The 23,769-nt window shown below is 41.8% G+C and overlaps 1 protein-coding gene across 1 annotated transcript in view; it reads right to left on the reverse strand.

The window, feature by feature from the left end:
• Positions 1 to 23,769, reverse strand: part of TMEM135 (transmembrane protein 135) — a 168,122-nt gene that overhangs the window by 40,555 nt on the left and 103,798 nt on the right. The window contains exon 6 of the mRNA XM_065678794.1: positions 19,307 to 19,353. Coding sequence (XP_065534866.1) covers positions 19,307 to 19,353 — 47 coding nt within the window. The remainder of the gene's footprint in view (positions 1 to 19,306; positions 19,354 to 23,769) is intronic.

Genomic DNA, 23,769 nt, shown 5'->3' on the forward strand with positions numbered 1-23,769 from the left:
AAATAAATGTGGCAAGAGAGACAGCCAGCCCTGGAGCAGTCTTTCTGCCTCAACTAAACTCATTCAGGTCAGATGCAAACAGGAAGAGAACTCGTATCCAAATGGAAATAAGTCCAAGTGTCAAGGCTTAAAGAGCTCAAGTAACCTCCCAGCACTGCAGAGCCAGGAGCTCGCTGGCGTCACTTTTTAAAACAACGGAAAAAGTAAAAGAAAATCAAAATGAGCTAAAGAAATGTCCTGTTATTCTGCACAAGAGAAACCCCCCATCCCATGTCCTTCGTCTATAGCAGGGACCATCGGCATTCTGCAGGATCAGGACTAGCGGAGTGTCTCCTTAATGAGCTTTATAGATGGTTTTCCGAAGCTGTAACCTGCAAAAGCTTCTGAGCACCAGGAGGTCCAGGCTCTGGCCACCCCTCGGTGGCCACTGCTTGGTGGCCTGTCCTCGTCTTCGCAGGCCAGTGCTGCAAGGCTGATATATTTTACACAATGTAAACACATTTTTCCCTGTATATATCCCTAGCAGTGTTCAAGGCCCAGGTGGGATGGGGTTTGGAGCAACCTGGGCTAGTAGAAGGTGTCCCTGCTCATGGCAGGAGGTTGGAACTGGATGAGCTTTAAGGTCCTTCCAACCCAACCCATTCTATGCTATTTTTAAATGCAGAATCTTAAACTTATTTCAAGTAATAGAGGGCCTCTGTGTATATATACACATTAGACACAACATACCGGATTTATATACAAAATCTTTTAGCTCAAACTATTCTTTGAATTTGAGCAATAGTTCTTCAGGAGGAGGAGAACGGAAGTACCAATTCAGGGCAAATAATAGAAACTCACATTTTTAATATAATTAAGGGGAAAATTGACAATCAGATTGTTCCAGGAACACAAAACATACAATCAAAGCTTTGGTTGTTTTCCAAAGTCTTGTGTATTTTATACTGAATTAATACAGTAGTATAAGTTAAACCCTTAACATGCATGTTGGAACTGGACGAGCTTAAGGTCCTTTCCAACCCAAACAATTCTATGATTCTATGATCTAAGGACAGATGACTTTGTCAAAAGAGATCTCAGAGGTCAGCTGTTTTCAAGTTTGAGTATGTTATTTAACAAGATTGCAAATAAGAATGCTCAAAAGGAATTTAATGTTATATTCATTTCTTCCTTCCTGAGAAATGCTGCATTCTTCTGTAATGCCTTTCATTGACACCTAGATAACTGCTTTTCAACGGGTGCATGTGCGTGCGAATGTGCGTATCAGTCACGGTGTTATCTGTAACTCTGAGTACCCAGTGGCGTGTTCAGCATACTTTTAACAGTCACTGCTACGTGATTTGATTTGAGGGCGCTTTGAGAAGAGGGAAATGTGTGCGGTTATGCACAAGACACGATTTCAAGGTGGCTTTAGAAATTATTAATTTATATTTCAAAATCAGTATCAGCTGTCTGTGAATCAAATGTGTCTGAAATAAGGATGTACCGAGAGCCTGAGAACACAACAGAAAACCGACTCGCAGTAACAGCTTCTGGGTAATTCACTATATGCTTCCCAAAGACAATCTGTAACATATATACAGACAGCAAACTCACTGCAAACGATCACACCTGCAACTTCAGCTTGTCAATCATGTAATGTAACCAAAAGTTTCTTATGCAGCCAAAGAGAAAAGCACGGATATTGGGTAAAAAAACCAGAATAATGTATTCCTGCACTTTCCTTTCATATTCATCAGTTATGAAAAGAAACTTGAGCACTTACTAACACACTAAACAATTCTGATAATGGTCTAGAGAAGGCAATGGATACAAAGTGGGATGTTAGCCTATAAAATTTATATTAGACTAGTACAGCTTGGGGGGGGTTGTAGTGATTTAACTGATACTGACACTGAATCACAGAATCATAGAATAGTTAGGGTTGGAAAGGACCTCAAGATCATCTAGTTCCAACCCCCCTGCCATGGGCAGAGACACCTCACACTAAACCATCCCACCCAAGGCTTCATCCAACCTGGCCTTGTCACCAGCTCACAGCACACGGAGTATAGTGGAAACTTTTACACTCTTACCAGAAGCCACAAATAACGCTCCAAACATCTTAACAGAGCTGAGAACTTAGCTTTCAACATAAGGCTTACCCTCTGTTTGCACCCGTGAGAAGAGGTGTATCAGCAAGAAATTATCAGTAACCTGTCAGTCTGTACTCCAGAGTGACAACAGAGGATGAGTTAAATTCCAGCTTCATTAAGTCAGCTTTGGAAGGTGACAACCGCAGAAAACCCAACAGTGGCTCCTTTACCTGGACAAACCACATCACTGGGGAGTTTTTTGCCTTCTTTTATCAACTATTCTTTACAAAATTAGAAGAATAAACTTAAAACAGAATTCCAGAGTGAAGCCCTTCCATTTATTTCTACATTCTGGTTTCAAGCATTTCAGCAATTTAGTTTCTCCTCAAGTGCTATAGGCAGGTATCTGTTTATTTAAGCTCTTTTTTGAGCAACAGAGAAAAGAAATCCTAAACCAGGAAATGAGTAACTGTAACAGCTACTTGGTATTTCCATTGTACAACTGAAGAGATTCCAAGATTGACAAGATTTCAAACAACCTTTTACAGCAGCTGTTAAATGAAGGTGTGGGCTACAATCACATTTCTTTCTTTCTGTCTACAGCAGACCTTGCACTCCTAGAACAAATGCATACAAGCTCGTACTAGAGACCCAGTACATGACTGCCATGCGGGTTTATGTTGCATTAAATCACAGGGGTGTTTCAATTACCCCTTAGCATGTCATATCCCTCTCATACCCAATCTTTGTTGCTTCAGTGGCATATTATTTATATTGCCAGCAGTCCAGCCTCATAAATTCTACCACTAATTCTATTGATCTTAAGGTCCTTTCCAACCCTAACTATTCTATAATTGTATGATTCTACTACTGGCACCTAGGTGACACACAAAACTTAACATTCCTAATGGATTCCCTTTCAGGAGAATCCTTCATAACCCTTATGAAGGAACAACTCCTGCAGGCAACAAAAATTTGATTGTTTTTAAAAAAATCTAGTACAAATACTTAAACTTATGTCAATCTGATGCCACCCATTTAGCCTCCACTTAACACTTGTCCATTTGAGTAGTCAACACGCAGCCCCAGAGAATCAGAATTACACTTCCACCTGGATCACAAGTTAAACAGAATAATCACATAAAATTACAGAAGGTAGAACAGTAAAAATTCCACATAGTCCAGTCTCCCATCAAAAACAAGGACTGCAGCTGTGTCCATTTGTGTCTAACCTGGTCTTCTATGATGGAATGATGGAATAGCTGGGGCTGTTCAGCCTGGAGAAGAGAAGGCTGCACAGAGACCTCATAGCAGCCTTCCAGTATCTGAAGGGGGCCTATAGGGATGCTGGGGAGGGACTCTTTGTCAGGGACTGTAGTGACAGGACAAGGGGTAACGGGTTAAAACTTAAACAGGGGAAGTTTAGACTGGATATAAGGAGGAAATTCTTTCCTGTTAGGGTGGTGAGGCACTGGAATGGGTTGCCCAGGGAAGCTGTGAATGCTCCACCCCTGGCAGTGTTCAAGGCCAGGTTGGATGAAGCCTTGTGTGGGATGGTTTAGTGTGAGATGTCCCTGCCCATGGCAGGAGGTTGGAACTGGATGATCTTGAGGTCCTTTCCAACCCTAACTATTCTATGATTCTAGGATTCTAATATGTATCCCATTGTTAGTAAAGCTTTAATATTAGAAAGTTTCCCCAATATAATTATTTCCGACCTGCTTCAATTTGCTTCAATTTTAGTCTATTATTTCTTTTCACCCAAGAGAATTCATTATTGTTTTCCTCATTAGAGAAGTCCTGCATATATGAGAAGGCTACTACCTGCCTAGACTTTCTACAGGCTGAATAAAATGCTGCAAGCAACTTCAAGTTCCTCACAGAATATGGTCTATAAATTCTGATGATCATTCAAATGACCATTTTCATTCTGCTCTGGGTTCTGAACAATTTGTCCATGTATCGACTGAATTGTGCTACTCCAGCTGACGCTATTGACACTAAAGAGAGGTTGGTTGGTGGTAACCTGATGTGCTTTGCATGCTGTACTCTTATTTATATACCCAATCGCAGTAGTTTTTTTCACATCCTGATACAGTGACTCACATTCATAGAATGGTTTGGGTTGGAAAGGGCCTTAAGATCATCCAGTTCCAACCCCCATACCATGGGCAAGGACACCTCACACTAGACCACACCACCCAAGGCTCTGTCCAACCTGGCCTTGAGCACTGTCAGGGATGGAGCATTCACAACTTCCTTGGGCAACCTGTACCAGCGCCTCACCACCCTCACAGTAAAGAACTTCTTCCTTATACCTAAGCTGAACTTCCCCTGTTTAACGCTATTCCCCCTTGTCCTGTCGCTACAGTCCCTGACGTAACTCATAGGCCCTGCTATGAAGAGCTGTCACCTGTGAAGAGGTTCCAAATTCTCCATCTGTACAGTTAATTCTTTCTCCCAAAGTGCAGAACCTTCCATCTAATTGCATTCCCTATTTGGGGAATATTTGTCCAATTTGGCAAACTGTTTTGAATGAGGTATTTATTAAATCTGTGGATGAAACCAGACATCTCAGAAGGCTGATCGGTCTGAGAATAAGTTTATAAATTACCAGGATGATGATTTAGGGTTGATAACAGATTATAGATGGAACCAACTATCTCTGGACAATACTTCCACTGGGACAGCAAACTCACTACTCCAGAGTTAACTAGGAGTTTAACTAGGAGCTGTTTCTACTGCGTACTTTGAGGCCTTGCTTATGAGAATGTCACATGAGAGTCTAAGACTTACTGACGAGATATGATATCCTCTATTACTTCTGAATCAACGAAGCCTCTTATCTTCACAGAGGGAAGCCAGATTGACTTGACACAATTCATTCTTGACCAATAACTTTGCACACTGTTATTCAACTCTTTCTCTCTCCCAAGTGTCTTCAAAGAGTGTATTTAAGGACTGATCCCACATTTTTGGCATTTGCATGATCCTGGGCTAAACATTTAATGTTTCATTGAAAGAAAAAATTAAATACGCTTTCATTCAAATATACACAGAAAAAAGTCTCTCAGTATCTTGACTTAGCAGAAAACTGCTATTTAAAATATCTAAGGTATTTTTCCTACTTAAAAAAACACAAATTTTAAGCTAAAATGTATTCATTCTTACACTTTGGAGCAAAATCCCAACTGAGAATATGACTGATTTAACTCAATGCATTTTCAGGTCTTCCCTCACTATTTACTTACCCAATTCTCTTACTCATACCAGAAGTGAAATTCAAGCTTCTTAAAAATCCACTGAAAACCTGCCATTGAATTTCTGAAGCAACTGTTCCACCTGATGATTAAACCCATGGTTTGATGTAAATGTTAGCAAGAACAGATCGAGATTCTGAATTACAGTTTGCTATTACATTAATCAGATCTGGTTAGTTTGGGGAAAGGATTATTTAAGCTAAAAATATCAGACTAGAAACCGTTCCTCAATATGGTTTCTAGTCAATATGTCAAACATGTGAAAAAGAATAAAGAATGTCTCATTCTTCATGATATCTGAAATGGCCCATAAAGTCTCAGTTTCACAGAAGAAGCTGGCTTTTCACAGCAGTTTCTTTTACTGTGAAATTGAGACTTTATGAACTGAAGCATGTCTGTGAAAATCATCTATGACATAATTTATACTCTTCTAACCAAAGGACGTATAAGCAGAAGGTAGAATGAAGAAAAATGATGTAATTCAATGTTTATAAAGTAGCAGACATTTGACAGGCTTCAAATTCTGTCCAGGATACACTGATTGATACCGTTATCCCTTAGTGTTTTCCCTGACATTTTATCTTAGGGCCAAAAGCCAAAAGACCGACCACAAGCATCTAACCACAAAGTAGCTCTTATTTTCCTATTCTAGTCAGCAATTAGCTCACGGGAACAGAATCCCAAGTATTTCCAATACCTGTAGTTAAAAATATGCCTGCTTCTAAAATGAAATATAAATGTCATGTGTTAAAAGCTTTATTTGTGACTTCAGTTTTTAGACTACAAATATATATTCAAGTTGTGCAGTAACTAAATATTTGTGTGCAACACTTACATAAAGACTATATATTTTATAAATACCTACAATACCAAAACACAGCGTCTAATGTAATGGCCTTCTGCTTTGCACACAATGGAGATTTTCTGCCCGCCTGTTATCAAACCAGAAACCTGTGATGAGTGTGAGTTACCAGTTTAGGACTTACATTTCATGACCACAATGGTGTCTGCAAGAACTACAGACCAATGTCTCCACAAAGGACTGCAGCAGTCAAACCAACACAGGTATCATTCAAATGACAAGCAGAGATTTCTGCAATCTAACCTACCCTCTAAGAACCGTGATTTATTTCTTGTGTGTCCATTCCCTTCCTCGATGCATTTTGCAAATAAACAGATTGCTCTTACAAGCTGCAGAACTGCTCCTCAAAGGGATCTCTTCTTTCTTTAATGTCAGGAGGATTCTGGTTTTCTGAATTACACAAGTAACTACACAGACGTACCCCTCAGCTCAGCAAAACTAGGCAACTATTTTTAATAGAGCAGCAGTAAAATCAGGAAGAACTGACAGGAAACAGTTGGGAAAAAAAAATTAAGCCAAGGAGCTGAAAGAGTAAAGAGAACAAGACAAATAAGAGTGCAAAATGTGTTGAGGATAACTTCTCCAAGCGATAGAGGAGAGAACAAGGGGAGGGGCTATGCTAGACCTTGTTCTCACCAAGAAGGAGGGGAATGTTAAGCTCAAGGGCAGCCTTGGCTGCAGTGACCATGAAATTGCAGAGCTTCAGATCCTTAGGGCAGTGAAAAGCATGCACAGCAAACTCACTACCCTTGGTTTAGGAGATCAGACATTGGCCTCTTCAGGGATCTGAAGAGCAGATATTTCATAGAGCACCATACAGTAAATCCCTGGAAGGAAGAGGGGCTCAGGAAAGCTGGTTAATATTCAAGGATTGCCTCCTCCTTGGAGATCAGCAGCAACGTATCCCAATGAAAAGAAGTCAGGTAAAAACACCAGGAGGCCTGCATGGATAACAAGTTGCTCCTGGACAAAACCTCCCACATAGGCAGCCTACAGAAGGTGGGAGCAAGAACAGGCAGGCTGGGAGGAACACACATAAATTGTCTGAGAAGCCAGGGATCAGGTTAGGAAAGCTAAAGCCCTGATAGGATATATCTGGTTTGCAGTGTTTAACATCTTTGTCATCAAAATGGACAGTGGGATCCAGTGCACCCTTAGCAAGTCTGCCAACAACACCAAGCTGTGTGGTGCAGTCGACACACTGGAGGGAAGGGATGGGATCCAGAGGGACCCTGACACAATTGAGAGGTGGCCAATGCCAACAACAAAGTGCGAGTCCTGCACACAAATACAGGTGGAGAATGGACTTAGAGCAGCCCTGAGGGGAAGGACCTGGGGCTGTTGACTGCAGAGAAGCTCAACATGAGCCATGAGCACTTGCGGCCCAGAAACCAACCATGTCCTGGGCTGCATCCCCAGCAGCGTGAGATCCCACCTGCAGTCCTGCATCCAGCTCTGGGGCAACAACATAAGAAGGATGGGGAGCTGTTAGAACAAGTCCAAAGGAGGGTCATGAAGATCATCTGGAGCATCTCTCCTATGGAAACAGGCTGGTTTGCCTGGAGAAGACTCCAGGAAGACATTAGAGCAGCTTCCAGTGCCTAAAGGGGGCCTGTAAGAAATCCGGAGAAGGACTTTTTATAAGGGCAAGTAGGAACAGGACAAGGGGGAATTACTGTTCTAAAAGCATTAAATCAACTTCACTTCCACTGCAGCACAGAAGTATGTTTCTCGTATCCTAATTGACAAGTAAAGCTTCCTAGGAAAACATTGCATAAGGCAACAACAAAAACTAATATAGAAACTTTAACAATTGTAGAATCTTGTTGTTGTTCAGCTTCTTTTTCCATTCTCTTTTGAAAACTGGTTAAAAAGAGTATCAAGAAGCTGAAGTTCATGTTCCCACTCACTCAGAAAGCCAAAACATAATAAAAGTATCCAATTCTGCTGAAAAAGAAAACGAAAAATGCATCTATTGAGTTAGTGAAGCCAAATAAGATTTGGCTTCAAACTCTGTCTTGTTATACAGCTGCTTACAACCTGCTTCCTACTTTATTTATCTGACAGCAATTCTGTACCATGCCCCAGTTTATAAAGTTAAGTTACGTCCTGGAACAGGAATGTAGGAGAGATAGCCTCGTGATTTAAGAACTGGACTGGAACTCTATGGCTCAAAGGCTCACAAATTCTGTATCTGACTTTCTGCAGGCTACTTAAATCTTCTCCCTTAGTACTCCATCTGCAAAATGTACAGAGTCTCAAATACGAGTCAACTACCTGCCAAATCTTTACTATATAGCGTACACAGCATAAACTCACAGAAGAGTAACTTTAAATAAGGAAGGAAATACTAACTTTCTGTTACATTTGGTGATAATCATAGGCAAAATACATCTTAACAGTTCCGAAACCCTGCAAAACTACACTTCAATCCCTACACGCTGTGAATGGGTCTTTTTAGCTCCAGGATTAAAGCAGCCGGAAATGTCATCTGCACTCCACTGCCACTCACAGACCTTGACACTTTAATGCCAGGATCAAAGACAGAAACTGAATCTGTGAAGCTCAATTGTTTTCTCATCATCTGACTTCTAACATCAGCCTTGTTCTGACCAGTGCCTTGAGAGGTGGGAGCTGGAGCCATACGGGTGATGCGTGGCATCGCCAGCGACCGCATCCCTGCAGAAGGCATTCCAGAGCAGCTACAAGCAGCTTATTCTCAGAGCCTGAGAACCAGAAGCTATTTCTTCTCTTCTATGTCGTATTTAAGGATGACAGGAAGATGATAAACAGCCAAAGCCCAGACACATCGATATGTTAGCAGGACAAAAGCCCTTTGTGATTGACAGACGAAACCCAAAGAAGGGGAGGAGACCCTCTTTTCTCGTCCTTTGGGGATGGGTCTGCACAGAGACGCCTGAAACTTTAGCCCTCAAAAGATTCTCCCTTTACCAGCAGATCACCTTGCAGGTAAACACCTTCCTAGTTCATTGAGTCACTGTTACGTATCTGAAAAAGAATCTCCACTGAAAAGTGATAATGGTGGAAAAATACTCCCTATTGTGCAGGCATAATTCTTGTATCGCTTGTCTGCAGGCAATGCGTTTCCTCTCCTGAGGAGGCTGTGCAACTGGATCCAACTACATGTAAAGCAATCTGTTCAAATGAGGACAAGATTTACTGTCGGAAAGAAGAGGTTTAAATAAGTCCCAGCAGCCTATGTACCATATGTCTCAAACTGACCATGCATGGAAAATTAATCTCTTTATATTATATTTAAAAGCTGGTATTGTCTATAAAAGAGTAAACTTATTGATTTAGCAAAGGCAACAAAATATTTGCAGTAACTCCTAAAAACTCTGAATTATTTCTATAGACTATTTAGTTACATTTTTAATAGTGTGGACATGGTACTAATTCCCATTTCAGTTGTTTTAAAGCATGCAAACTGGCATGTGTACCATACAAAGTGGCAATGGAAAACATACTTCTATGAAAATGTATTCTTTTCTTCCTACATAGCTATAAAATCCATGGCACTACTTAATCCACAGGAAACATCAGAGTTTAGTGTCAAAGTGGGTTTGTTTCTGTTTAAAGGCACTGAAGCCCAACTAAAGAGAAGTCACCCACTTTAAGAGCATCTTCTTGACTTTGGACATGTGTATTATTAAGGCACAGATGTATCAGCCTATCTCAGTATGTAAAGTTGCAACGACAAAAAATGTTAGGAGAGATGGGAATTCGACTGAACCCCATTTTCCTCACTCACTGACAGCTGACAAAGCATTTCTGCATACTGGAGTATCAGGAGCAGCATGATCTACCCATGGGAAAATCAAAACCCAACCTGACTTCAGCCCATACAGTTAATATTCTTCATTTATATCTAATCTAACCATAGCTTACACCTTCAAGATCAGAGCTAGCTTGAAGGCAAGAGTATAACACAATAAAATACCTGCTTAGTCACTTCAATCCACCGTCACCTTTTCAGCTTGAAAGACAGAGTGAAAAATAGCGGGAACTGGGAATGCAAAACCTACTACAACAAGAAAGGTGGTTCAGGGGATTCAAAGCCAAAAGGACAATGATCACCTTTACTGTGGGGTATCATTTGAGCATAGTAAAGGTTTAGGTAATGCTCAGGTATATAAAAGAGTTAAAGACACAGAGTAGTGCAAGAGCATATAACATTTCTCTATTAGATCGAGAGGCACTAAAAAAAAGGAAAAGGGATGACCTGGTGACTTGTAAATTAGGTACTTGGATGATTCAACGTGCTTTTAAGTAAGCACTCTCTCTGAAAAGCTTTAGGAAAACTGAAGACACAAAGCTGCACTTAAAACCCTATTAATGCAATAGCCCATGTTCTCCCACTCCTTTAGTTATAGCTGGATCCTTGCTGTTGGAAGCCTTGTTCTGCTTGGCCTCTTACTCCTTCACTGCAGATACCGTCCTGTCTCCCCTCCTCAAGTTTCTCTTTTCTTCTCTGGTGAAGCAGTGAATCTGATAGCGAAAGCAGGTAAAGTGGCAGCAGTCAGCTTTGGCACTCAGCACAGCCCATCAGTCATCCCCAAGTGTATACAGAGTCAAAGGAGTGAGAGGGATTCAAAGAAGAAAACACTTAGCAAGAGGCACTCGAGAGGAGCATAACACAGGCAGCTCCCAGCCCGAGCCTTCCCCAGCCCCTTCCCTCCCTTCGGCTCCCACCACCACTGCCAACAACTGACCGTGACGTGGGGCAGTGACACAAATCATCTGTCCCTGCTGCTAACAACACTGCTGCTGCTATAGGCGCTATCTCACCCTTCTTATCCTCTCATCCGCTTTTCAGGAGAGACTGCGGAGCTGCTGGCTGGGATGCAGGAGGCAGAGACCAGCATGGGCACCAGCACGGCACCAGGTAACAGCTGCTCTGATTTCCAAGAGATGATTCTCTCCTCCTAAAACTCACTATGAAAAGGGGTGTTTGAGGTACTGTAAAGATATTCAGGCTGAGAGATTTGGGCTTGTTCAGCCTGGAAAAGAGAAAGCTCAGGGGAGACCTTATAACAGTCTTTCAGTATCTAAAAGGGCCCACAAGAAATCTGGAGAGGGACATTTTGCAAGGGCGTGTAGTGACAGGACAAGGGGGAATGGCTTTTAACTGACGGAGGGACACTCAGATTAGGTGTTAGCCAAATTCTTCCCTATGAGGGTGCTGAGGCGTTGGCACAGGGTGCCCAGAGAAGCTGTGGCTGCCCCATCCCTGGCAGTGCTCAAGGCCAGGCTGGATGGGGCTTGGAGCAACCTGCTCTAGTGGAAGGTGTCCCTGCCCGTGGCAGGGGTTGGAACTGGATGAGCCTTATGGTCCTTTCCAATCCAACCACTCTATGATTCTATGATATTTAATGCTTACCTCTCTGAACACCTAGATTTTACAATATAGGCTCCCAGGTTTGGTTTTGCTCCCTCTGATGCACACAGACGTGCACTCTGTAACCTCTGTCGGAAGACAGCCATGGACTTCTTACCATTGCTTGGCTTGGTGTGAGAACCATACCATGGCTGACAGTAAAATAATGAGCACAAGGAATAAGGGCGATGTGGCGTGCAGTTCCTAGGAAGAAACTGTAAATAGCACAGGCATCAAGGGATTAACAATCACCATCAAAATGTCCAAACTTTTCTCTGGGGATATTTTCAGGAATGTAGTCCAATAACTCCTGCTGTCTTAAGACCAAAGTAAGTCTGTTCTAGTAAGGTTTCAGTATCACATACACGCATCTTCGGGAGGTAAACGTGAATATTAAATGTTACATTCTAATCCCTAAACTTCCTGCATTGTTATCACATACTTTCTCAAGAACATTTACAAGGCACCAGGAAAAAGCTCTCAGTAAACTGAACATGATTTGACAGATGCCTAATTTAAAGGAATGCTTTAAGTGCTATTCCCAAACGGGCAAAATGCAAGCCACACATCAGGTGATTATTACTAAATATACACGTGAGATTCAGGAACAAGTCAATGGTAACACGGGCATGTATTCTTTGAAGGACAGAAAAAACCAACAGCAAATTTAAACTGCTTCCTGGTTCATAAGATGCATCTCTAGGAAGCATCAGAGGTATAGATGCTTTCTCCTTTTACTCTTGACAAGGATCTATAGAGATCCATGCAGATTCCTGTAGTCTTGTACTTTATATTGCTGCACAAATTTATACTGCTGTACGAATTTAAATAAGTCAGAATTCAGACGGTTTTCAGTTATTTCAAATATTTTTCCAAGTAGTTAAGTGTTTTGTCTATGACGTCTTTTTGCTGTAACTTCCATTTAAAGACTTTGGTAATAACCCAGAATAATCAATATGGAAACGTATACTTTAATATATATGTCTTCTTCCTTTTTTTGCTCTTATTAGCAGAAGATGAGCTGATTCTCTTTTTATATTACAGCAGAAAATGGATCCATTAAATAGAAGGATAATACAGGCGATGTATGCAGAGGAAGTTAGAAAAATCTTTCATAATGTCTCAGCATTTCATTAATGATAAACATATATATATAAATAATTATAAAGGCCATTTTAGAATAATTTTAACATGGTTTCTAGGTTTTAAGGAAATACATTAGCCCAGATTTATTCCCCCTAGAACCATGCAAGTAAGTTTTGGTGCACAATCATCCATATCATAGAATCATAGAATAGTTAGGGTTGGAAAGGACCTTAAGATCATCCAGTTCCAACCCCCCTGACATGGGCAGGGGCACCTCACACTAAACCATCCCACACAAGGCTCTGTCCAACCTGGCCTTGAACACCACCAGGGATGGAGCATCCACAGCCTCCCTGGGCAACCGATTCCAGTGCCTCAGCACCCTCACAGGAAAGAATTTCCTCCTTATATCCAACCTAAACTTCCCCTGTTTAAGTTTTAACCCGTTACCCCTTGTCCTGTCGCTACAGTCCCTAATGAAGAGTCCCTCCACAGCACCCCTATAGGCCCCCTTCAGGTACTGGAAGGCTGCTATGAGGTCTCCACGCAGCCTTCTCTTCTCCAGGATGAACAGCCCCAACTTCCTCGTTCTGTCTTCATACAGGAGGTGCTCCAGTCCCCTGATCATCCTCGTGGCCCTCCTCTGGACTTGTTCCAGCAGTTCCATGTCCTTTTTATGTTGAGGACGCCAGAACTGCACACAATGCTCCAGGTGAGGTCTTACAAGAGCAGAGTAGAGGGGCAGGATCACCTCCTTCGACCTGCTGGTCACGCTCCTTTTGATGCAGCCCAGGATACGGTTGGCTTTCTGGGCTGCGAGCATGCACTGGAGCCGGCCCATGTTCATTTTCTCATCAACCAGCACCCCCAAGTCCTTCTCCGCAGGGCTGCTCTGAATCTCTTCTCTGCCCAACCTGTAGCTGTGCCTGGGATTGCTCCGACCCAGGTGTAGGACCTCACACTTCGCATGGATATCATGCCACGTCTCATTATCATCAGGTAATGAGAGACAGCTCCACAACACTGATTTGCCTGTCTTTTCCTCTTATTTCCTAACTTAAATATCTCAGATAAGTACCTAAACCAGAAATAAGAGTCTTGCACAAAGGCCCCACAGATACACAGATCCAACAGATGTAAGGTTCTCTTTAATGATTAGAGATCAGATTTGGTTTCTTGTAATTTTATGGACACCATTATTGTTCCATTCCTCCCACACTACCCAAATGAACAGGTGAGAAACAGTGATTTGTACTACAAGAAGAGAGAAACAGAAGAAATGGTATTTGCTCACGGACATCCTACAGCAGTCACGGCAGATAGCTGAAGGTGCAAGAGTATCGTCAGAAGCTGCTAAAGATGCCCACCACAATCCCACTGGGCACTGCAATTTTCATAGAATCACAGAATGGTTTGGGTTGAAGGGACCTTAAAGCTCATCCAATTCCAGACCCCTGCCACAGGCAGGGACACCTCCCACTAGAGCAGGTTGCTCCAAGCCCCATCCAACCTGGCCTTGAAAACGGCCAGGGACGGGGCATTTTGCATCTGTTAGGTCTAGATATTCTTCTCACCTGTATGAAAGTCAAATAATCTTGAATTCTTGCACTTGAATATGCTTCAGACGTACCTTTAATTCTGCTATATCACTTTTAACATAGAGGTTGGTACATAACATTAGCCTGGGGAGAGCATCTTCCCTCTCCTGTGAGCACAGCAGAGAGCTAAGACCCAAGCTCTGCAAAACTCCACAGCAACCTCCTTTCAAACCAGAACTGAGACAATATTACATGGTACTGCAAGTTGAAAAGGACAAAAAAAAAACCCTTGAAATGCAGCAGAAATCTGGTAAAAGAGTATGAAAGAGAAGAAAACAAAAGGTGCTTCCTGAAAATAGAAAAGTAAAAATACTTTCTCACCTTTTATTCTAGGGGTAGATAAACAGAATTCAGATTATCTCACCCTTCTACTCACATATGCAGTTGAACTAAAGCTACACAACCCCAAAGCAGGGCTCTGCCAGAGAAGAGCCATAGTTAATCTACAAGGTTATCTCTTCATCTGTAACCCCCCTCCTGTGATACCATGTTTTACTTTTGCTCACACTAAATAAAACGAGCTGATATTTATAGCATTTCTTAGGAGACTGAATGTTTTCATCTGCTCACCGGGTCGTCCAAAATACCTCAGAAATCATGTTTCATGACAGTTACCAAAACAATGCTTTGAACCACTAACTCCGAGATGTTTATATAAAGATAGTAAAAACATATATATAAACATGGAAAAAATCCTCATCTGTTGTTTTTTCTTCTGAATTATTAGCTAATAATTTAATAGCAAATGACTTTTAATGTACTCCTTTAATTCTATGGCGAATGTAAAAGACTTCAAAATAGTTTTAATAAGAAAGGGGAAATTATTTTGTATTAAATCCATAAAATAGCGACTCCAACCATTAAGCTTGCTCATTCTACAGCACAAAAGAGAGTAGAATGAAAAGGCAAATATATGTTTCAAGTAGTTGCTTCTGTACAAAAGGGAGCTGAGGCGATTGAACACGGGACTGATACCACAGAAAGAAAGATAAAATAAAGAAACTAAAGGCACTTTGAAATATCATGTCGAAATACGGAATAAATTACAGGATATGTGTTTCATGGGGAAAGAAAAGTAAATAGCTGCAATTTGGGAGGCTAGAATTTCATTAATGAGATAGAATAAAGGGCTCTGCGAACAAAAGGACCTTTCTTAAACATTTTCAGTGACTTTGCACAAGTTTCATTACTCCACCTTAAATGGCCGTATATGACAGTGCATCCCCATTTCACTGTTCTTTTCACTGTATTTCTTATTAGCCATTTTCAATCAACATGTAATCTATAAACGACATTAAGAGACCAAGAGCTTTCTGTCGTGAGTGATGCAAACCCCGAGTTACGAAAACCACCACGTTCTGCTTTGTGAAATCCCAGCAGCAACTCCTGATTGTTTGAAATTATTGCTTCAGAAAGTAACATTTTAACATCTATCACTACAGAAGGCAGACTTCATCCTCAACTTATGGTCCATCAATCACCAGAACCATCCAACTTCCCATAATAGCTGGTTTCAGCCTGTAAATGCTTTCCTTTCGAGGGTTCAGAGAAGAGTTAACATATGCCTATTATATACTGGTGGTATAGAGTCTGAGGATTAACTGCTATAGCAACCAGTGCTTCAGTCTGCCTACACATACTCACCCAAATGGCTGGATTTTCTAAGTTTATGTGGATAGGATTTATATGGAGGTGTTCATTTATTGTGCAGAGATTGCAAGTGTTCTATTACGTGGATTTCTTCAACAGTATATAAAAACAGAGCCATTGCATCACTCTTCCGCAAAACCCCAGTGTAATATTCAAAATCAAACTGTTACCATAATAACATCAATTCAATTGTATTTTACACGTTACAGGATTCCTCCTGCTTGTTTTATTCTATTCAGTTATTCTAGACGGGTATTCTGGACAGCCAGCACCATGCTTTATTCAAACTCAAATAAGATGACATGAAACCATGGTATAATCAAAACCTTTCCACGCATAACTCCATGCAAACTGTAATTTATTATTTTTCTTAAATAGAAGCGTTAAAGTGTGCTTTTGTTACAAGACCTTTAAAAATGGTGCTTTTTAAAACAAATCACACATGACATCATATAACATCACGAATGATTCCTTAAGTGGTGAGTATTAAGTTCTGGTTGAGTTCAATGTCACCTGAAAATTCATTCCTTAAGATATGGGAACGTTCCTCTCCCTACATACACTTCTGTATGTGAGTTTTTAGGAGAAAATGGGTGGAAGAGGAAAGAATCCTGTTTCAACTGTGATGACCTGTATGTGTGTATTACACATATGACTGACCTCACTATACACACTACTGTACACTACAGCTATCCACAAATGAGTGATGTCTCATTTTGTCACTCCCAGTAGAGCTGAGCAGAAGCATTTGGAGAAAAAGCAGAGGTTTAATTTAGGAGAAAAGTACCAGAAAAGGACAAGAAAGAAAAAAATACTACACTAAAATATGATTCCTCTGTCTCTAAACACAACTTTGTTGCCTGCAAACCTATCATCTGCATTTCAGCTGCCTTCTTCCGAGTACAGTCTTCTATTTTTTGTCCTGTCTGCTGACATGATCTTATTCTTTTCAGTCACACTCTCCTTCCCTCTCCCTACTGTCTCCCTTTCTATATTGCTCTTCTGAATTTGCCTTTCATTCTGACTCCCTTCTCACGTGATGTATTCTGCAGTAATTATTCCTGGTTTCTCTTCTACCGTTTCAGTAACCTCCCTTTTTGTGCCTCTGCTCCCTAAGCAGTTGGTGTTCTCCTATTGTACTTCTATGACTAGAAATTGTAGAAAACCACTTTCATTTGTTGTAGTAGAAGAGTCCCATTGTTTCCTCTACTGATTTTCAGCGATGCCCCTGCCCGCTTGGACCACTAACCTGTTCATACCTTCACCCCCCCGTCCCCACTCCATACATTCCACAAGACACAGTGCTTTCAACAGCACACAGCTGGAATTTGGGAATTTTTCCAGGTAACAGCTTTCAAGTTGCGTTCAGTGAAGCACAACAAAGCTTTCCTCCCTCCAAAGACTTTACTGACCGCTGTCTTTGACATATTACATTAAACATTTCATGTTATGACAGGCATCAATGTGCATCAAAAAGTGGAAGAAACTCACTCCTTAGAGCAGTAACACCCATGTTAACCCAAAATCTGTTCCTATGGATCTGAGAGTACAACCTGGAGCCTCACCAGGGAAACTTTCAATTGCTTACTTCTTACTATTTCCATCCTTAAATCTAAGTGAATTCATTCCTGCTGCAATTTATTGTAAGAAGAAATTGTTTTGCTCTGTCATGTCTCATCCTATTACAGTCATCAATAACAGCCTATTCATTCTCTAGCTCTTTTCAGCACTCTTGTACCTGAAGACAGTCATCCCATCCCATGGAGTGAGTTTTTATTTTTAAATTAAGCAAACACAATCCATCTTTTCAAACAAGTAAAGTTTTCCAAACTCCAAATCGGTCCCAGAGGTTTCTCTGACTCTTCCCTGTTCTTAGCACATAACAATGAAAAAGGATACAAAGAGAGGCTCTTTCCTGTGAGGGTGCTGAGGCGCTGGCACAGGGTGCCCAGAGAAGCTGTGGCTGCCCCATCCCTGGTAGTGCTCAAGGCCAGGCCAGACACAGCAGTTTGGAGCACCCTGCTCTAGTGGAAGGTGTCCCTGCCCACAGCAGGGGGTTGGAACTGGATGAGCTTTAAGGTCCCTTCCAACCCAAACCTGTGATTCTGTGATTGCAATTTTAGAAGAGAAAGTGGTCTGGAGCCCATCCAACTGTCAGTGTTGCTGTGTAAGGTCAGGAGGAATTCACCAAATACCTCGCTGGGCTCTGGTCAGTTCTCATTTAACATCCAGGTTGTCCCTAAAACACTGGTTTATTACCAAAGACACAGATAGGAGACAACTAGGTTCCTCCAAAATCATGCAACATTTATAGCTTTGACCAGCATTTTAGTGTTCGGAGATGGTTTAATCAGTATTCATACAGGCAAATGTCAAACTTCAGTCCGGTAACTCAAATCCTTCAAAGCTGCTATGCCATGACTCTGGGAAGCAGAAGAAAATAAAGCAAGGAGAAGACTACCAATGCAAGGGTCTTAATGGGTGGTAGATGAGAGGGGGAATGCTTCTTCAAATAAACTGACAGCTTTCCCCTATCCACAGACTGATCTTGTCCAATACCCACAAATAACCTGTAAGTAATGGAATTATGACAAGAAAAAGCTGCAGCTTCCAGAGTTTTGCAATTACCAGGGGATCACAGGGCTTGCAGAACCATAGATGGCTGCATGCCACAGAAATTCTAAGTCAGAGGGCTGTAGTCAAAGGTTATTTTAACAAGCAACTTTCCAGCTTGAGAGAGAATAAGGAAAATTTGAGGCCTGCTATTTAAAAAGGAAGCAAGGAGCAGGTAAATCACATGTATCTTGCAAGCCAAGAGAGAAAAAGATTACTGAGTGTCTCATCTGATCCCGATACTGTATGTTTTTAAAGAAGGAATACAACTGATACCTTGTGATAAAGTATGTGAAACTAAAGTACTCTACAAGTAACAGAAGGCAGTTGCACCTGCACCCATGGGAGATATCGGGTATTATCAACAAGCGTAAAATCTCATTTTCCTGTTGTCCTCCATTTTCACCAAAAGAAAAAATACCATCTCCCCTGCCACAAGCCACTTAAGAACATACACGAACAGCACTATTTCAGCTGTTTCATGCTATGCAATGTCATATCCCATTCTTAATCACCAGCTGAGAGGCGGCTCCTTAAGTAATCAGTATAATCACCAGAAGATTTAAAACATTTAACTTAACATTTCCCCTTTTAGCCCAATTATGTTCACAGCATTGGGGATTTGATGCCATGGAAGCACCAATTCAGAAAGCATGAGTCAAGAACATATAAGTTTTCAGATGAATACCCAAAATCAAGCAAGCTTTTAGAAATGCTATTTAAAATAATCCTTACAAACATATATACATAAACTAGCAACGTACCTGAAAAAGAACATGAACAGAGCAGCTGTGATGCAGAACAAAAGCACCTACAAGAAGGAGAAAGAGTGTTATTACATAAAACATCACACTACTGCTGTGTGTTCTGGATCATGAAGATTTTGCAACTGCTATAGAAGTTACACATTATTTATACACTTGATAGACCAGGATGAAAGCCTGTCTGAACCCACCAAAAAGGATTCTCTTGTTCTTAGTGGACTTCGAGCTGTTCCTGTAGAAGGTTAAAAACCCTACGAAATCTAAAGCAGTGTAGTGGGACAAATGATCCCATTTAAAATAGTCTGGAATAAAATAATAAATAACAAAATACAACAATATAATGAAAATAATAAAGCATTAGAACAGCAATTTAAACATGATATGTTGTCTGGCTTTGCTTTTGTGATTTATTCAGATATCATATTGCTAGCTTCAGTTCAAAAGGCAGGACAGTTAAGATGCATGTACAGGAAGCTTCATCCCACTCCCAAATGAGAGTATCCTTCCCAGTTTACCTCACTGTTAATCTCACTTTGAATAATTCCATCATCCTCTAGATTATCAATGTAATCATACAGGACTCATTGATGAGCCAACTGAGCAGCACTCCAGCACTCAGAGGGGAAGATCCTACTTCTTCCTCCCTGCTGGGGCTCCGTGCTCCCACCTCCTCCTCTCCACCTGCACAGTGACTCACACACACTGAGGAAAATGAACTCAAGGAGATATAGAAAAGCAGCTCCAAACTTTGGAGAGCTTTCTCCAGTTTGGTGAGATAAGGAGATCACTGGAAGGGTGTAAAAGCACCAGCACAGGCCCAGGCAAAAGGGACGGAGGGGACCTCTGTGCCAGGAGCAGAGAAGGGCAGAAAGGGTAAAGCCATCCTCCTTGAGATACCAAGAAGGTGCTGTGCCCTGACTGTGAGAATCAGCTGCACATACAGCTGCTTCAGAAACAACTACACCGTGCTTTAAACCCACAGCCTGCCTTCATCCACTCCATCTTTGCCAGATACAGCTCAGGAGTGAGAAAACACTGTTTAGTTCTAGATACACTGGCCCATATTCACACCTTCATTCGGGAGGCAAAAACCTTGGAGAAAAATCACCTGCTCTCACTCACAGTCAACCAGTTTTGATCATGATAGGATACAGACAGCTGCAGTGAGAAGAATGGATATACTGGCAGCAGAGCGTATCTAAACCTTATAAACACGCACAACAGGAGGCTGCTGCGTGCTGATACAGAAAGTGTGATAACATTGAATAGGAAAAGTTTACAATGAATTTCAGAGAAAAAAATCTTACAATGAGACCATTTCCCTTTTCCAAGTCCTCTGGCATGTGATTTAGAATTAGGTCACACAAGACATTACAACAATTATTGTGTAAACTACCCTGTTGGGCTTTATTTTTCCCCTTTTCCTTCCCCAGTAACTATCAGATTGTATTATTCTGCATCAAAAATGTGAGCATCTGAAATAATTTTACATGAAATTATTAGTGCACAGTGAGTATTGACATAAGTGTCAGTGGGCACAGAGCTGCTCAAGAACACTACAGGAGAAAACGCTACTAGATAGAAGACCACTGTCAAACTAAAAGGCATTTTAACTGCGGTCACCAAAGAGGTTTTGCTTCCCTCTTCAGTGAGGATTTGAATGATGCAACAGAGATTATATCATAAATTCACAAAATCCTTTAGAAACCAGGTTTTCATGCAAAGTAATTGAATTGCCCAAAGTCAACAAGATGAAATTCAATAAAAACAAACACGAAGTAGTTGGCAGGAGAAATCACATCCATAAAAACCATGACAAGAAACAACTGTGTAGGCAGTACAAGAGTATAACTAATTCCACAGATCACAAATAAATTGGCACCAGCAATACAACGCTGTGAAAAGTGCTGTAAAATACTACACAGTCTTTTTAATGACCTGCTAGAAGCAACACCCCTAACTGCAGTGTTGGGTGCTACTGCTAAAGAAAAGCATAGACAAAGCAAGACAGCCCAGAAGAGCACCATGGAAATACAAGGCTTGTACTGTACGAGTGCTGGGAAATGGATTAAACTGAAAAAGAGGTAGCAAGTGACAAACATGACAGCTGTTGTGTATGTACAGCTCTGGTGTCCTCAAAATAAAAAGGACACGGAACTGCTGGAACAAGTCCAGAGAAGGCCACGAGGATGATCAGGGGACTGGAGCACCTCCCGTATGAAGACAGGCTGAGGAAGTTGGGGCTGTTCAGCCTGGAGAAGAGAAGGCTGCGTGGGGACCTCATAGCAGCCTTCCAGTACCTGAAGGGGGCCTATAGGGATGCTGGGGAGGGACTCTTTGTCAGGGACTGTAGTGACAGGACAAGGGGTAACGGGTTAAAACTTAAACAGGGGAAGTTTAGATTGGATCTAAGGAGGAAGTTCTTTACTGTGAGGGTGGTGAGGCACTGGAATGGGTTGCCCAGGGAAGTTGTGAATGCTCCATCCCTGGCGGTGTTCAAGGCCAGGTTGGACAGAGCCTTGGGTGGGATGGTTTAGTGTGAGGTGTCCCTGCCTATGGCAGCGGGGTTGGAACTCGATGATCTTGAGGTCCTTTCCAACCCTAACCACTCTATGATTCTATTTTCATATAATTACCTTATAATGACAAATATGTCTCAACAAGTACAGAAGGAGGAAGACAGAGCTAAATCTACAGCAAAAATAAGGCAGGTCACATAAAGAGCTCTCCCTATGGGTAGTGATACACCAGAACCAGTTGACTGTGAGATTCTGAAATCTCCTTTACCAGAGGTGTTCAAGATCAATAGAGGCAAGTATCTCCCAGAAATGTGCTGGGCATGTTTGATACTGTCTCTCCCAACATTGGCACAACTGAAGGACAGCAAGATGTGCAGCTAAACCTGACTCTTTTACATGAAATGCACAGCCCAACATGGAAAGCCCAATGACTGACTTGTCATAGCACCAAAAACCACAGAATGACTTGGGTTGGAAAGCTCATCCAGTTCCAACCCTCTGCCATGGGCAGGGACACCTTCCACTAGCCCAGGTTGTTCTAAGCCCTGTCCAACCTGGCCTTTAATGATTCCAAGGATACAGAAGGCAAATGGTCACCTACAGAATTCTTTGGCAGCACCCTCAGTACAATATACAATGCCTCTTCTAGACTTAAAAACAACTGTACTAAAAAAAGGTAAAATAATACTAAGCCCCACAGAAATATAACTAAATACTGAGTGAATTTAAGCCTCATTATCCCGGGAGCAGGAAGCCTTGTTTGGGTTTTGTCTTGCAGAGTCCATCACTACTTGATTTATGACAGAAGGTCAGCAAATTGTGCTTGGCAACACACAGACCTTGAAACTTTCCAGCTGCAGAAGCAGAGACAACAAGCAGACAAGGTACATCTTTCAAATGAGAATGATACACCCTAAATATTTGGATGCTTTAAAGGGATGCACATAGGTTACACTGAAAAACCTCTATGCTTCAGGGCTGGTCAGTGTATTTGGTATGTAACATAAGCACTGTAATTTAATTGATTATATTGTACTTTACTGGACTCTATTAAACCTCAATTAAAAAAGGAAAGTTGCTGACAAAACTTAAGAGGTTATTTTCTTTCTGTATCTCTGCTGGCTGACAGAGATTTTTCCTTTCAAGAATCACAGAATCACAGAATCCCAAGGGTTGGAAGGGACCTCAAAAGATCATCTAGTCCAACCCCCCTGCAAGAGCAGGGTAACCTACAGTACATCACACAGGAACTTGTCCAGGCGGGCCTTGAATATCTCCAGTGTAGGAGACTCCACAACCCCCCTGGGCAACCTGTTCCAGTGCTCTGTCACTCTTACAGTAAAGAAGTTCTTCCTGATGTTAACGTGGAACTTCCTATGTTCCAGTTTACACCCATTGCCCCTTGTCCTATCACTGGATATCACTGAAAAAAGCCTAGCTCCATCATCCTGACACCTACCCTTCACATATTTGTAAACATTGATGAGGTCACCCCTCAGTCTCCTCTTTTGCAGACTAAAGAGACCCAGCTCCCTCAGCCTCTCCTCATAAGGGAGATGTTCCACTCCCTTAATCATCTTTGTGGCTCTGCGCTGGACTCCTTCAAGCAATTCCCTGTCCTTCTTGAACAGAGGGGCCCAGAACTGGACGCAATATTCCAGATGCGGCCTCACCAAGGCTGAGTAGAGGGGGAGGAGAACCTCTCTTGACCTACTAACCACTCCCTTTCTAATGCACCCTAAGATGCCATTTGCCTTCTTGGCCACAAGAGCACATTGCTGGCTCATGGTCATCCTCCTATCCACCAGGACCCCCAGGTCCCTTTCCCGTTCACTACTTTCCAGCAGGTCACCCCCCAACCTGTACTGGTACATGGGGTTGTTCTTCCCCAGATGCAAGACTCTACACTTGCCCTTGTTGAATTTCATCAAGTTTCTCCCCGCC

Source organism: Lathamus discolor, chromosome 4 (genome assembly GCF_037157495.1).
Source record: "Lathamus discolor isolate bLatDis1 chromosome 4, bLatDis1.hap1, whole genome shotgun sequence".
Taxonomy (NCBI): Eukaryota; Metazoa; Chordata; class Aves; order Psittaciformes; family Psittacidae; genus Lathamus; species Lathamus discolor.